At 41.6% G+C, this 15,762-nt stretch overlaps 1 protein-coding gene across 2 annotated transcripts in view; it reads left to right on the top strand.

Annotated features, from left to right (window-relative positions):
• The window catches only part of crfb16 (cytokine receptor family member B16), a 72,131-nt gene extending 57,604 nt beyond the window's left edge, over positions 1-14,527 (top strand). For both annotated transcript variants that reach the window (XM_041209311.1, XM_041209303.1), the window contains 4 exons: positions 1,469-1,613; positions 8,400-8,548; positions 10,247-10,541; positions 14,056-14,527. In XM_041209311.1, coding sequence (XP_041065245.1) covers positions 1,469-1,613; positions 8,400-8,548; positions 10,247-10,541; positions 14,056-14,105 — 639 coding nt within the window. In that variant the 3' untranslated portion in view covers positions 14,106-14,527. The remainder of the gene's footprint in view (positions 1-1,468; positions 1,614-8,399; positions 8,549-10,246; positions 10,542-14,055) is intronic.
• Positions 14,528-15,762: the final 1,235 nt, after the last annotated feature.

Below are 15,762 nucleotides of genomic sequence, written 5' to 3'. Positions count from 1 at the left end.
AGTCAGAAACTCTCGTAACGTTCAAGAGGTATTTAGATATTCATTTGCGTTTCCATAGTCTCCAGGACTATGGGCCAAGTGCTGGAAAATGGGATTAGTGTAGTCAGACCTTTGTTGACTGGCAAGGACACGATGGGCCGAATAGCCTCCTTCTGTGCTGTAAACGTCTATGAGTCTACGAGTCTATGAGTCTATGAGGAATGATGGAAAGGAAATAGGGTGAATTAAAATGAAATCAGGTAAGAAAGTGAAATATAGAGAGGGAAATAGAGACTGGATTATGAGAAAGGAAAAACATGACCGAAGGGAAAATAAAGGAAAAAATGTAAACGTTTTCAATTTGATACTTTCAAAATCTGTAACAACAATTTAATGTCCTAGCCCTGAACTGATGGCATCACCCCTCTTCTCAAAACCAACCCTTTACCATGCCCCCCACCCTGCCCTTGTAAACTACTGTCTTACCTCCAGCCTCCCTTTCCTCTCCAAAATCCTTGAACTTGCCTCCCAAATTGCTTCCCATCTTTCCTGGAACTTAATGCTCCACCCCTCTAATTAGGTATCTGCTCTCTCCCAGTACCGAAATGACTCTTATCAAAATCACAGGCCAGGATTTTCTGGTCCTACCAAGGGTGGGCATCGTCATGGGTGGGATGAGAAAATTGGCCACTCTCCAAATTTTCCCGTCCTGCCCATGATGATCCTTCCTGCTGGCAGGGCGAGAAAATCCAGTCCACAAGTGCTATCACTGTGACAAAGGCAAACTATCCCTCCTCATCCTTCTTGTCCTGCCTGTAATCTTTGACACAATTGACCAAACTGCCCTCCTCCAATGCTGCTCCTCTGTCATCCAGATAGGCGAGACTGCACTCGTATGGCACTACTCTTACCTATCTAATAACCAGAAAATCACATGCAATGGTTTCTCTTCCTCTCTGTTACCTCTGGCATCCTCCAAGGATCTATCCTTGGCCCCTTCCTATTTCTTACCTACATGATGTCCCTTGGCAATATCATCTGAAAACGCAACATTAGTTTCCATGTGTATGCTGACCACACCCATTGCTCCTGGCTCCTCCCCTCACTACTCTTGCCTCCACCTCTCATCTTTGTTGCTGGCTTCACCTCTCACCACTGCTCCTGACTCTACCCCTTACTGTCCTGGCACTACCTCTCACCTCACTGATCATGGCCCCTCAATAATGCTCCTGGCTTCGCTTCTCATCACTGTTCCTGGCTCTGCCCCTCATCACGCTGCTTGTTCCCCCACCCTCACTGCCCTTACTGCCACCAGGGGACATGGTGCTAAAGTGGGTAAATGGATATAAAGTACAGACCTAAGATCTAATGGAATGGTCAAACAGGCTCAGAGGGTTCAATGACCTAGGCCAGTCCTTACAGTGAGCTCCATGCCTATTAGTTTTTTCACTGAAGAACATGCTTTGCCTATTTTTGTTTTTGATTCCAGATTGTGAATACTTCCATGTACCAGAACCCTTTCAATATCATCCTGCAGAGGAGGGTCAAGTACTGTTTCCAAGCTCAACTCTATATTTCAGAATACAAGAAGTTCAGTTCCCGCAGTGACCCCATATGTGAGTCAGTCAATGACGGTGAGTGAATTTCCAGTGACCAAGAAATAACCATGGCTGCTTTCAATTTTTCTCTTGTTATGTCAAAGATTTCTGGGAAAATTAAACATGGCATCGATTTTACAGAGTATACAATGCAAAAACAGGCTTATCAGCCCAATCAGTCTGGGCCTGAGTTTATGCTCCACATGAGCCTCCTCCCATCCTTTCTCATCTAACTCTATCAGCATAACCCTCCATTCCCTCTCCCATGTATGCTAATGTAACATCCTCTTAAATGCATCTATTCTACTCACCTCAGCTAATCCTTGTGCTAACAAGTTTCACATTCCCATCACTCTCCAGGTAAAGATGCTCCTTCTGAATTCGCTATTTAGTTTTTTGGTAGCTATCTTACGTTGAAGGTCTCTAGTTTTGGTCTTCCTCAAAAGTAGAGCTGATCTATCTATGTCTGCTCTCTCAAAATCTTTCAAAATTTTAATGACCTCTATTAGGTCACCCCTCAGCCTTCTCTTCCAGTCTGTTCATTACTTTTCCTAAAAAGATCGTTCATTTATAAAATTTAAAGAGGTATTACATGTGTTCAAAGTTGACATTACATAAGGTGCAAACCCAATTAGTTTCTTCCAATACTGTATGTTACTCACAATATTTACAATTACAGTTCATATTTACAAGATTCATTACGTGTCAAACATGCAGCCTGAGAGGTTTAAGTCAGCTTCCAGCCCTCGATGTACTATGCCGAAAGGCCTGAGATTGTGGCCTTTCCCCATTAAGCCTTTTAGACCTAGCATGTTTATCCTTTCCTGATAGGTATAAGCTCGCAGTTCAGGTATCATCTTTGCAAATCTTATTTGCAGCCTCTCCAATACCTCTATGTCCTTTTTATACTATAGTGACCTAAACTTTACACAGTTTTCCAAGTGTGGCCTAATCAAGGCTTCATACAAAATTACGCCTGTACTTTTCCATTCTATTCCTCTAGAAATAAACAAATGTGAATGCTTGGTTTGCTTTTGCTATGGTCCCATTAACCTGTATTACAACATTAAATGATTTATGTATTTGAACTTCCACACCCCTTTGCTCCTCTACCCCATTTAGATTCTTATTTTTCAAAAACATGTGACGTCTTGGTTCTTTATTTTTACAAAAATGTAACACTTCACACTAAGCTATGCTGAAATTTATTTGCCAATTGTACACCCATTCTGTAAGTTTATTAACACCTTCTTATAATTTAAAAACAAAAAAACTGCGGATGCTGGAAATCCAAAACAAAAACAAAAACAGAATTACCTGGAAAAACTCAGCAGGTCTGGCAGCATCGGCGGAGATGAAAAGAGTTGACGTTTCGAGTCCTCATGACCCTTCGACAAAACTTGAGTTCGAGTCCAAGAAAGTGTTGAAATATAAGCTGGTTTAAGGTGTGTGTGTGTGGGGGGGTGCGGAGAGAGAGAGAGAGAGAGAGAGAGAAGTGGAGTGGGGGTGTGGTTGTAGGGACAAACAAGCAGTGATAGAAGCAGATCATCAAAAGATGTCAACAACAATAGAACAAAAGAACACATAGGTGTTAAAGTTAAAGTTGGTGATATTATCTAAACGAATGTGCTAATTAAGAATGGATGGCAGGGCACCCAAGGTATAGCTCTAGTGGGGGTGGGGAGAGCATAAAAGATTTAAAAAAAATTTTTTTTAAAATAATGGAAATAGGTGGGAAAAGGAAAATCTATATAATTTATTGGAGAAAAAAAAAAGGAAGGGGGAAACAGAAAGGGGGTGGGGATGGGGGAGGGAGCTCATGACCTAAAGTTGTTGAATTCAATATTCAGTCCGGAAGGCTGTAAAGTGCCTAGTCGGAAGATGAGGTGTTGTTCCTCCAGTTTGCGTTGGGCTTCACTGGAACAATGCGGGCGACCGCTTTGCAGAACACCTGCAGTCTGTCCACAAGAATGACCCAAACCTCCCTGTCGCTTGCCATTTTAACACTCCACCCTGCTCTCTTGCCCACATGTCTGTCCTTGGCTTGCTGCATTGTTCCAGTGAAGCCCAACGCAAACTGGAGGAACAACACCTCATCTTCCGACTAGGCACTTTACAACCATCCGGACTGAATATTGAATTCAACAACTTCAGGTCATGAGCTCCCTCCACCATCCCCACCCCCTTTCTGTTTCCCCCTTCCTTTTTTTTTCACCAATAAATTATATAGATTTTCCTTTTCCCACCTATTTCCATTATTTTTTTAAAAAAATTTTTTAAATCTTTTATGCTCTCCCCACCCCCACTAGAGCTATACCTTGAGTGCCCTGCCATCCATTCTTAATTAGCACATTCATTTAGATAATATCACCAACTTTAACTTTAACACCTATGTATTCTTTTGTTCTATTGTTGTTGACATCTTTTGATGATCTACTTCTATCACTGCTTGTTTGTCCCTACAACCACATCCCCACTCCACTTCTCTCTCTCTCTCTCTCTCCACCCCCCACACACACACCTTAAACCAGCTTATATTTCAACTCTTTCTTGGACTCGAACTCAAGTTCTGTCAAAGGGTCATGAGGACTCGAAACGTCAACTCTTTTCTTCTCTGCCGATGCTGCCAGACCTGCTGAGTTTTTCCAGGTAATTCTGTTTTTGTTTTTGTTCCTTCTTATAATTTGTTGCAGTCTTCCTTGGTGTTGTCTATCCCTCCCAATTTGGCATTGACTGCAACTTTAGAAATTGTGTATTTGATTGCAAAGCCTGTATCTTTGATACAGTATAAATTGTGAACAACAATGCTCCAGCACTGGCCCTTGTGGGACTCAATTTTCCATCTTCTGCCACTCTGATTATCTATCATTTACCCCTACTTTCTGCTTTCTGCCATGCAGTCAGCTAGCTATCCAATCTGTTACTTGTCCCCTGACTCTGCATGTTCTGACATTATTCACTTGGCTGCTATATGGTACCTTATTGAAGGAAATTAAGATATTAATTACCCTTGTTTAATGTCTATGTTGCTTCCTTATAGGATTCAATGAGGTTGGATAAACAATACTTGCCATTTTTTAATTCTATGTTGAAAATTCATTATTAAATTTTCTACATTGTAGAGATTCCAGTATCTTTGCTCGTACTGATGTCAAGTTGACTGGTCTATAGTTCCCTGGACGTGCTTTATCACCCCTCTTAAAGATAGGCATTATGTTAGTTACCTGCCATTCCCCTGGCATTATATTGTTTTCTGACAAATTAGTAAATATGTTTAATAGTGCCTCTGCTATCTCTTCCCAAAATTAATTTAAAGTTCATGGAAGTAATCCAGTCAGACCAGGGGTTTTATCCTCTTTCAGTTTGATTAATTTATTTAATATTTCTCCTCTTTTTATTTTAAATGCAGTATCATTTCTAATATCATCTCCCGATGTCATGTCCATTTCTCTGGTAAATAATGAAGGAAAATAATTATTTCATATTTCCGTCATTACATAATTGCCGCCTTGATTTTATCCTCACAGTCCTTTAGTGAACTGATTCCCAACCCAACCTTCCGATTTTTATTTATGTGCTTTTAGAATATTTTAATATTTTGGTTTATGTTCCTTGATTTAATTCCATAATTCCTTTTTGCCTTCCTAATTGTTCTTTTGGCTTGTCTCTTAGGACGGGATTTTCTGGCCATGCCTGCTACTGGAATCATCCAGTCCCGCCCAAAGCCAATGGGCTTTTGGCTAGGCTGCCGAATCTCCTGCTGCAAGTTCCACTATAATGGGGCCGGAAAATCCCGGCCTTAATCTCCTCATATTCTCCCTTGTCATGCACTCCTCTGCTGCCCATGTTATGAGTGTATCACCCTTTCTTTACCCTCAACTTTTCACCTTCATCATTCATCCATGGTGTCACATTAAGCTTTTTTGAACTTGCTTATAAATGAAATATATATTTTCCTGGGCTCTGTTGAACACCATTTTAAACATTTCACGTTGCAGTTCTATGTCTTTGCTAACTAATATTGCTGTTCATTTTATTTTCCCAAGTTCTGTTCTCAGCATCTCAGAATCAGCTTTTCTCCACCCTAGTCTTCGCCATGCTTATGTTTTCCTCAATTATTATCCTAAACCCTATTATATTATGAGCATTACTGCCCAGATGATCTCCTACCTTTACTTCTTGTACCTGCTCTGGTTCATTTTCCATTACAGACCCAATGGTGGATCTTCCCTTTTTGGGTTTCTGAAATTCTGGGTTAGAAAGGAGTCCTGTACATACTGTAGGAACCCCATTCCCTTATCCCTTTACCTATCTCTTCTGGCCAATTGATATCAGTTGAAACCCCCCTAATTATTATTCTAAGGAATACTGTGAACTGTTCTGGACATCCGAACTTAGAAAGGATGCATTGACCTTGGAGGTCATGCAACGTAGATTTACAAGAATGACACCTGAGCTGCAAGGCATAAGCTATGAAGAGAAATTACACAAACTAGGGTTGTCTTCCTGGAATTTATAAGGCTTAAAGGGTGATTTGTTGAAGTTATAAAGATATTAAGAGGAACAGATAGCGTAGATTGTAGGCTGCAAGTTGGGAAGTCTAGGATTAAGAGACATAGTCAAAAAATAGAGGCCTTTCAGGAGTGAAATTAGGAAACACCTCTTCACACAAAGAGTGGTGGAATTTTGGAATTCCCTTTCACAGACAGCAATCGATTCTAAAACAATTGTTAATTTGAGATTGATAGATTTTTGTTAACCAGAGACGTAAAAAGGTGTGGGGCAAAGGCACATATGTCGAGTTAGGTTACAGATCAGCCATGGTCTCATTGAATGGCAGAACAGGCTTTAGGGCCCAAATGATCTGCTCCTGTTCCTTTGTCCCTATGTTTCTAATTTGATTATTTCCCTAATTTCATCTTCCAACTCTCTTCCATTATGAGGTGGTCTGTAGAGTCCCCCGACTAGTGTGATTGATCCTTTGTTATCTTTTATCTCTAACTACATGCTTTCTTTTTCTATCTTGCTGATGGCTGTGTTAATTTTTTCTACTGCCTTGACGTTATCTCTAATAAATACAGCTATCCCACCTACTCCTTTTCTCTCTCTATCTTTTCTCTTTTACCCTGCAGTGTTTAATTCCCAGTCCTGAGTTTTCTGTTGCCGTGCCTCAGTAATCCCTTCAATATTAGGTTCCTCACTAAATATTCCTGCCTCCCATTCCTGTTTTATTACAAACAACATGTGCATTGCTGTACCAACAGTTTAACTCATTTTTAACAGCAGTTCCTCATTTTATTTTTAGCCTGCTCACTGATGCTCAGTTTGGGTTTCACAAAACTCACTCAGCTCCTGACCTCATTACAGTCTTGGTCCAAACATGGACAAAATAGCTGAACTCAAGAGGTGAGGTGAGAGTGACTGCCCTTGAGATCAAGGCTGCATTTGACTCAGTATGGCATCAAGGAGCCTTGTAAAATGAAAGTCAGTGGGAATTAAGGGGAAGACTCTCCACTGGGTGAGGTCATACCTAGTACGAAGGAAGATGGTTGTGATTGTAATGGCCAGTCATCTCAGCTCCAGGACATCACTGCAGGAGTTCCTCAGGGCACTGCCCTAAACCCAATCATTTTCAGCTGCTTCATCAATGATCTTCCCTCCATTACAAGGTCAGAAGTGGGATTTTCACTAATGATTGCACAGAGTTCAGGACCATTCACAAATTCTCAGATAGTGAAGCAGTCCATATGCAATAGAATCTGGACAATGCTCAGGCTTGGACTGACAAATAACATTTGTGCCACACAAGTGCCAGGTAACGACCATCTCCAACAAGAGAATGTCTAACCATCTCCCATAATAATCGCTGAATCCCCTACCATCAAACCTGAGAGTTACCACTGACTAAAAACTTAACTGGACCCACTGCATTATTACAGTGGCTACAAGAGCAGGTCAGATGTTGGGTATTTTGTGGTGAAAACTTATCTCCTGACTTTCCAATACCTTTTCACCATTTATAAGGCACAAAGCAGGAGTGCATTGGAAAATTCTCCACTTGCCTAGGTCAGTGATGCTCTAACAACACTCAAGAAGCTCCACACCATTCAGGGCAAATCTGTATCCTGCATAGGAGACCTATTCAGCAGCTCAAACATTCACTCCTTCTACCACCGTAGCTGCAGTGTGTATTGTCTACAAGAAGGACTGCAACACTCGTGATGCTTCTTCAGCAATAACTTCCAATTCCAAAGCTTCTAGTAGCCAGGAGAACAAGAGCGCCAGGAGCAAGGGAGCACTGCCGCATGCAAGTTCCTCTCCAAGTCACACATCATCCTGACTTGGAACTATATCGGCATCCCTTCACTGTCACTGGGTCAAAATCCTGGAATTTACTATCTAACAGCACGGTGGGTGTACCTACACCACAGGACTGCACTAAGAAATTAAAGAAGGCAGCTCATCACCACCTTCACAAAGGCAATTAGGAATGGGCAACAAACGCTGGCCTGTTCAGGGACAAACATGTCCCATGAGCAAGTAAAAGAAAACAGCTCATCCCTCTTACGGGTTCTGTGGCCAACTGAGTTTAAAATTCAGTAGCTCATAGAATTAGTTAGCTTGTCACTGACCAGAGATCAAATCTGTAATTTTACAAATTGGGATAATTGCTCGGCAATCCAGCCCATTGAGTCTGTTCCAATGGACCATGGCCAATCTGTACCTCAATTCTATTTATCGTCCTTTGCTTCATTACCCTTGATTCCCTTCCCTAAAAGTTGACTAATCAATGTTGTTCTGAACTTGTGTCTATAACTCCAGAGACCACATCCAGTGGGATCCTCATGATGGTGACTACAGTCTTAGCTCTTGGAGTGTCCATTCTAGCCGTGTCCCTGTTTCTCACATGGAAACTCTGCTGTAAAGTTCAATCTGCATGGCTTCCCAAAGTTTCAGCTCCTCGTGTTCCAGTAAGTACCTGCCACTTGCCTGCCCTCGTGCACAACTCCCATCTTCTGTGCACTCTTAACCCTGCAGCCTTATTGTAAATGTTTCATGACTTCCTCTACAAATGATCAGAATACGCCTGAGATTCTGATACTCGATGTGTTTGTGGGACTGGGGCCTTGAATGTGTTAAAATGTCCCAAGGTGGTTCATGGGAGCGTAATCACACAGAAACAACAATACTGAGGTAAAGAAGGAAATATTAAGGCAAATGACCAAAACCTTTTCAGAGACCTGGATTTTGAAGAAAATCTTAGAGGAGGAGATAGAGGTGGAGGAGTTTAGGGCTTAGGAGTTTAGGAAATTCCAGAGCTTAGGGGCTAGATGACTAAAGGCAAGGCTGCCAGTGGTGGAGCAAAGAAAGTCAGGGATGAACAGTAAGCCAGAGTTGGAGGAACACATAGACCTTGGAGGGGTGTGAGACAGAAAAAAACAGTGGGACGGGGAGTAAGGCCATGGAGGAGTTAGGCGATAAGGATTAAAATTTTAAATGTCAAATTTTAAAACCCTCCCATCATGAATGAATGTACTACAAGTAATCAAATCCTAAAATCATGGGTTTGGCAGGATGCAAGGCGGAAGCACAACTTGGACAACCTGAATTTAGAGGGCCCATCTCTGCTTTGTTTCCATTCCGTTGGTGTTTGTAAGTGGGTAGATTTTTGCTTGAAGTAGGATAGAGCCTTTTTGAGCCAGGTCCCCTTAATGTGGACGTCACCGAAAGAGGCAGGACAGCCAGGTGGACATCAGAAACACCGTATCTTTTGCCTCCGTGATACTGCATACAGATATACTGGCATGCAAGAACCTTATCCGGGCAGATGTGACACTTGTAATGCCTCCAGGTACTGGTTTCCCAATGTTTTGCTGTCCCTTAGGAAAGTGAGAGCTTTTCAATATTTAAACTCTGACAAATTTCAGGTCATTCGTGCTTGGCATGGAGAATCCCCTTTACAAGGCAACAACTTAATTATATGTTCCTGTGTCTAGTGGCATGTGAGGAAACCCATTTCATCCATTGATGCCCAATGGTGGTATTCCACAGCTGATATTTATATTTGTCAGTTTGAAACAGATTTGACTTGTTGCTGGTTTGTTTCTGTAACATAAAGCACCTTTATGTGGACAGGTTATCAAGCCTGACTCAACATGTCCCCTATCTGGAGGACCGCTGGACTGGCACTTAGTCTGGGCCTAAGCTTACAACTTGCCTAGCCCAATCAGGAATTATATTTCCGCCTGCATAGCTCTCAGGGTGATTGGAGCCTGCAAGCCTTCACATCAAGGTACAGTCCTTAGGGAAGGTACTGCAGAGAAATAAAAGTCCATCACCACCTCCCACCAAACACAGCCCCGACCACCTCCCTGAACACTTGGGTGAGCAATTCATTAAATGCTTAAAGTGATGTGGGTGTCCATCTCTTCCCATATGCGTATGCCCCTGGGATTTGCAATGGGGTCAGAATTGCAACAGAGTGGCAGTGAAAAGTCTCAACCAGAGCAGAGCTCTGGGAATTGCAAATCTTCAGTGTTTTGGCCCACTTACAAAGAACAGTTTAGCTGGCAGTATTGGTGGATATGGAGTGATTTAAGATAAGGAAAGAGGTAAAGAGGCAAGAGCACTGTAATAAGATGGGTGTTTGTGCTGCATTGTTCTTACAGAATTTTGATAACCTACGAGCAGACGTCATGAAGGAAGAAGACTGCAGCAAAGAGTTTTGTGATGCTGTGCAGGTTCTACCTCAACTTGAGCCATTACTCAGTCAATGTCAAGCATTGACAAGAGAGGATAAGTCAAACTACAAAACCAATACAGACAGTTGGGCTATCAACTCTATGATATCAGGGAATGTTTCCCAGTCGCAATGTCCAATGGAGATTCAATACTGGAGAGGATACCAATCCCAACAGAACTCAGAATTTCCTAAATTAGCAAGCAATGGCAGATACAACACAGGTATTTGAAGAATTTAATATAAGATGGCAAGCAAGCCTTTAAATCCACAGGGATGTACTGCTCGTGGAGTTGGTTTGAAATCCAGGCTTCCACAGATTTTGATCTTTAACCTGCAAGGATTTCAATGGGGGCGAGGCACTGAAGTGTTTGGTGGGCTTTATTGACACAATCCCTGTTCACTGTCCACAGTCCAAAGGAGCTCAGCAAGCTATCCCTTTAAAGTGCTTGCCATCTCTGAACTGAGTACTAGGTGATGTTCCTTGACCAACTAATGAACTGACTTTGTCGCAGCATAAAGTGGTGTATATTCCTCACCCTGTTGACTCTCCCAACATGATATTGGGAACTTTAAGGACTTAGGAGAAAGAGATTTGAAGGCATGGGTTTGCTGTTGTTCACCAGATCCTGTGTGCTTTCTTGTATCTCTTTCAACCAATAGTTCATTCCTCACATGATGGCCTAATGCTCAACTGCTGGCAAGCTCTTCAATCATAAAATAACAACCGAGTTGATTTTGCTCAGTAGGTCAATGAATAGCAATTAGGAGCTGATATTTACTGATCTGCCCTGTCCTCCCCACCCCCAGCCCCAGTCCAGTTGGACTGAGCCCAATGTGGTCTCTTTCCACAAAATTCAATACAGTCTTGGAAGTCAAACCTGTTGTCAATGGCTTGGTAGTGCTGCACATGATGCATTCAACCAGTGATCCATTGGTGAACATGTCTACAGCTTTCCAGTTGGCATTCACAAGAACATGAACTCCTTGAGCCTCTATGGTTATTCAATTAAATCATGGTTGATCTGTATCTAACTCCAGCCACCCACCTTGGTTCCAAACACATAAGCACTACCAAAAATATATCAACCTCAATTATCTCAGTTTTAAAATTTTCAATTGGTCCCCAATTGAGGAAAGAATTCCAGGGGTGGAATTTTACGCCAGTGGGATTTTACGGTCCTGGCGAAGTTAATAGAGTTTTGAATGGCTTGCAACATTTTATGGCCATGCCCCCGCCACGACGGGGTCATAAAATTCCGCCCATGATTTCCCCCACCCTTTTTTGTGAAAAAGCTCTTCCTGATATCATTACAGAACAGCTTAGCTCTAACTTTAAGCTGGATTTTCCCACCAGAGTGAATAGTCCTCCCTGTCTACCTGATCAAATCCTTTAATCATCTTAAACACCTCAGTTAGATCACATTGTAACCATCTATAAGCCGCATCTGTGCAACCAGTCCTCATACTTTAATCCTTTTATCCCCAGTTCACGTTCCTGGTTTAATTGGAATTTCAATGATTTCATGACACCAAGAAACCAAAATTGTAAATATTGAAACATGCTCTGGGAAGCTTCTTAGTCAAACAAAACGTACTTTATTTACACGGGAGCTTCCGTGGCTGCTTGTATCCAGCCAGTCCCTCACACAGCCATTTGTTCCTAGGAAACTCCTCCCTAGAATTTATTCCCCACTCTAGCCATACACAGGTTGAACAAATCATGTGACCCCTACTCAGTTGAACTGATCTTAAAATGAGAGTTATCACAGTAAATGTATCATATGTGTTAGATGATTCATGAGTTATTTAAAAGTCGCATTATTCCAGAACTCTTGCAGCCTTCTGTTTGAAAGACAGTGAAGTCATTTTAGTTGTTATATTTCCCAGTTGGATGGACATCTGGATCCAAGCCAACTTGGAGGGGGGGAGTAGTCTCCTCTGTCAAGAGGTTGAGCAGTTTCAATCCAGTTCTTAATTCAGTATTAAGTGACAATAAAAGGTCACGTGCAGCTGGAGTCAGAGAGCATATCAATTGGTCTTCACCTCTTGTGCTGTAGGGTGACCTCTGACCAGCCAATGTTCCTTCCATAGCACCTTCATATTCCTTGTCAACATGATGTCCTGTGGAGCCATAATCCACAACCAGAGAGGAACTTCCACGTAACTGCTAATGATATCCACCCTTGAGCCAATGTGATATTTCTGGTTTTTAGTCTGACACCAAGTTCTGCATGAACCAGAACTTGCTTCAGTTTAACACTGGTAACACCAAGACCTTCAACAGAAACTCTATTCCACATTCCGTCTTTTTCCAACTATTTGCACAATCTGAACCAAACTTCAATGTCCTGTTTGACCTGAAGTGACATTAAATCCAATATATTATTGAGCACCATAAGCAATAGTGTGTCCACCCCCAATATATCACCCACCTTCATCCTTATTTGACCCCCCAATGCTCTCACTTGTGTCTTTGGCCTCCAGATCTCACTTTTCCAATATTTTGTCTTTCAGTAATACAATTTATACAAACTCCAACCTATCTGAAATCATTCTGCTACCTTCACCAATCCCTCACATGCTCACCAACCTCTACTGCTTCCTGAATACATTGATTTCAAAACCTTTGTCCTTTGTGGCTTTGCTCCACCGCTTTAATAAAATGTAGATCAGAAACCCAGGTCTTCTGACTTCCCCTGACTCACAACACATTCTCTTCACTTCACTATCATACCTCTTCATTCCGCAATTCCTTCCCTAAACTCCATTGACTCGCTAACCCTCTTTCTACCTTAGAAACGTTTCTAATAAGTCATCTCCAAGACCGTGCCTTCAAATGCATCTACCCCCCTCTCCCCATCAATCCTTTTGATGTGCACTTGCCCTGTTGTGAAGTGTCTTGGTACATTTGTTTTGGGATGTGAACAGGGCTGAAGAATGACTATTTATTATCCATTCCTAGTTGCTCTTTGGGCATTAAGAGTCAAGCACTTATTGTGGGACTGGATCTACATGCAGGCTAGACAAGTACGAGGAGTAGGTTCTTTTCCCTGAAAGACAGTGGTGAACCAATTGGGTGTTGGCAACAATCCTGGTTCTTTCATTGTCATTCTTTTTGGTATCAGCTTCCACCCTAACAGAGATCAGCATTACAGCCTGTCAAGATACAATTTTAATGCATTAGCTTGGAATTACTAGTTCTGTACCTCAACCATTAGACTAATACAACTTACTTTGCTTTATTACTGTATGGAAATGTAAGTCGTAGCAGTATAGTTGTATGCCATTGCATTAGATGGGAATTTCTGAGGGTCAGAGGCACATTATTGGCACAGAATGAAGCTCCCCCTTATTCTGCACTTGATGCAGGACTGGTGATGGTGACATTGGATGTCCAGGCTGAGCCACTTCCTCACGCCTTGATTCACAAAATTCCCAATTTTTTTTAAAGATTTTTCTTTACTGATGAGAACAAAAGGGCTTGCATTTATGTAAATCTTTTCATTTCCTCAGCACCTCATGTTCAATGGGTTATTTTCTGATGTGCATTCACTGTTGGTGTGTAATACTTACTCCTGCTCCTAATTCGTATGTACATATGTGTGTACGTTTCCAGCTATGACCTAAGTCTCACCTTTACATTACTTATGATCCAATGAACAAGCTCCATTACCTACTGGTTAATAATTTAAAGATCTAAGTATAGATGCTGGCCATTTCTCCTTCTATTTCCAGGTTTGGATAAAGTTCCACAAGGACCAGAAGTCCTCTGGTGCCCTGCTTAAGTAATCATTCTTCAGGTGGGGGCCTCCACAGAATATCCAGAGACAACGAACCCACTGCCTACCTCACTATGTCAGGAACTCCTTCCTCTTTATCTTATCACTACCTCAAATTTCCTGCAGCAAACACAATATTTATTATTATCTCTTTCTCCTACAGCCAGAGTAAAGGAATTGGAATAAGGGTGGGATTTCCTATTCTTGTTTGGTCCCGTTTCCTCAGAGATCTGTGGGTAGATGCTGCAACCAGAAATCTCTTTATGTTAACTCAATTTTCTTGAAGAGAATACTAATTCTAAATGTTGTTATCACTTTTTATGCGACTAATATCACAGCATAAAATGAATCTGAGTTGTGAAAATAAAACTTGAGATATATTTCATTCTGGTATTTCTAATAAAAGTGATTTTTCTCTTAATCCAAAACACGTTTCTGAGTATTATTATAAACTATAGTATTTAATAGATAATGCAGATGTGGGAGGTGATGCATTTGGCAAAAAGGAATAGGAAGAGGCAAAATAGATTTTTTATTCTGAAGAAGTCATAATTGAATCAAAATATTAACTCTGTTTGTCTCTCGTAGATGCTGCCAAACCTGCTGAGTATTTCCAGCATTTTCTGCTTTTATTATAGACTTAATGACACAATTCTAAAGAGTGTACAGGGACAGAAGGACCTTTGGGTTCATGTATGTAGATCCTTGTAGGTGGCAGGATATATTGAGGGAGTAATTAGCAAAGCATATGGGAATTGGTCTTCATAATTAGAGGTATTGAGTACAAAAGCAGGGAAGTTATACTGAGTCCTTATAAAGCTCTGGTTAGGCCACAACTAGAGAATTAGGTCCAGTTCTGGCCGTCATATTTAGAAAGGGTGTTAGGGTCCTTGAGAGGGTGCAGGGGAGATTTACCAGAATTTATTTTTTTAACTCTTTCATGGGACATGAGCATTGCAGGCAAGGCCAGCATTTATTGCCCACCCCTAATTGTCTTCGAGAAGATGGTGGTGAGCTGCCTTCTTGAAACACTGTAGTCCCACAGTGCTGTTAGGGAGGGAGTTCCAGGATTTTGACCCAGTGCCAGTGAAGGAATGGTGATATAGCTCTGAGACAGGATGAAGAGAGGCTTGGAGGGGAACTCACAGTTGGCAGTGTTACCATGCATCTTCTGACCTTGTCTTTCTGGATGGTAGAGGTCATGGATTTCCCAGAAGAAAAAATCAGTAAAAACTGGGAAATAAGAATACTGGTCCAAAATGGTCTTCTATGTCATAAAATGGAGTACCAGTAAAAACTGGGAAATAGGAGTATTGGTCAGAACTGTTTTTATCCTTCTGGGTTGGAAGATGCTGTCAAAGGGGCTTTAGTGAGTTATTGCAGTACATCTTGTAGATGGTACACACTGCTGCCACTATACATTGGTGGTTGAGGGAATGAATGTTTTAGGTAAATGAGATGCCAATCCTGGATTGAGGCAAGCTTCCTTGTTGCAACTGCACTCATCCAGGCAAGTGGAAAGTATTCCATTGCATTCCTGACTTATACCTTTGGATATTCAAAAGGCTTTGAGGAGTCAGGAGATGGGTTCTTGCCACAGAATACCCAACATCTGATCTGCTCTTGTAGCCACTATGATTATGTGGCTGGTCCAGTTAAGTTT

This window comes from Carcharodon carcharias, chromosome 2 (genome assembly GCF_017639515.1).
Source record: "Carcharodon carcharias isolate sCarCar2 chromosome 2, sCarCar2.pri, whole genome shotgun sequence".
Taxonomy (NCBI): Eukaryota; Metazoa; Chordata; class Chondrichthyes; order Lamniformes; family Lamnidae; genus Carcharodon; species Carcharodon carcharias.
Note: the sequence above shows the minus strand (reverse complement) of the source record. Positions and strands in the feature narration are given on the sequence as shown.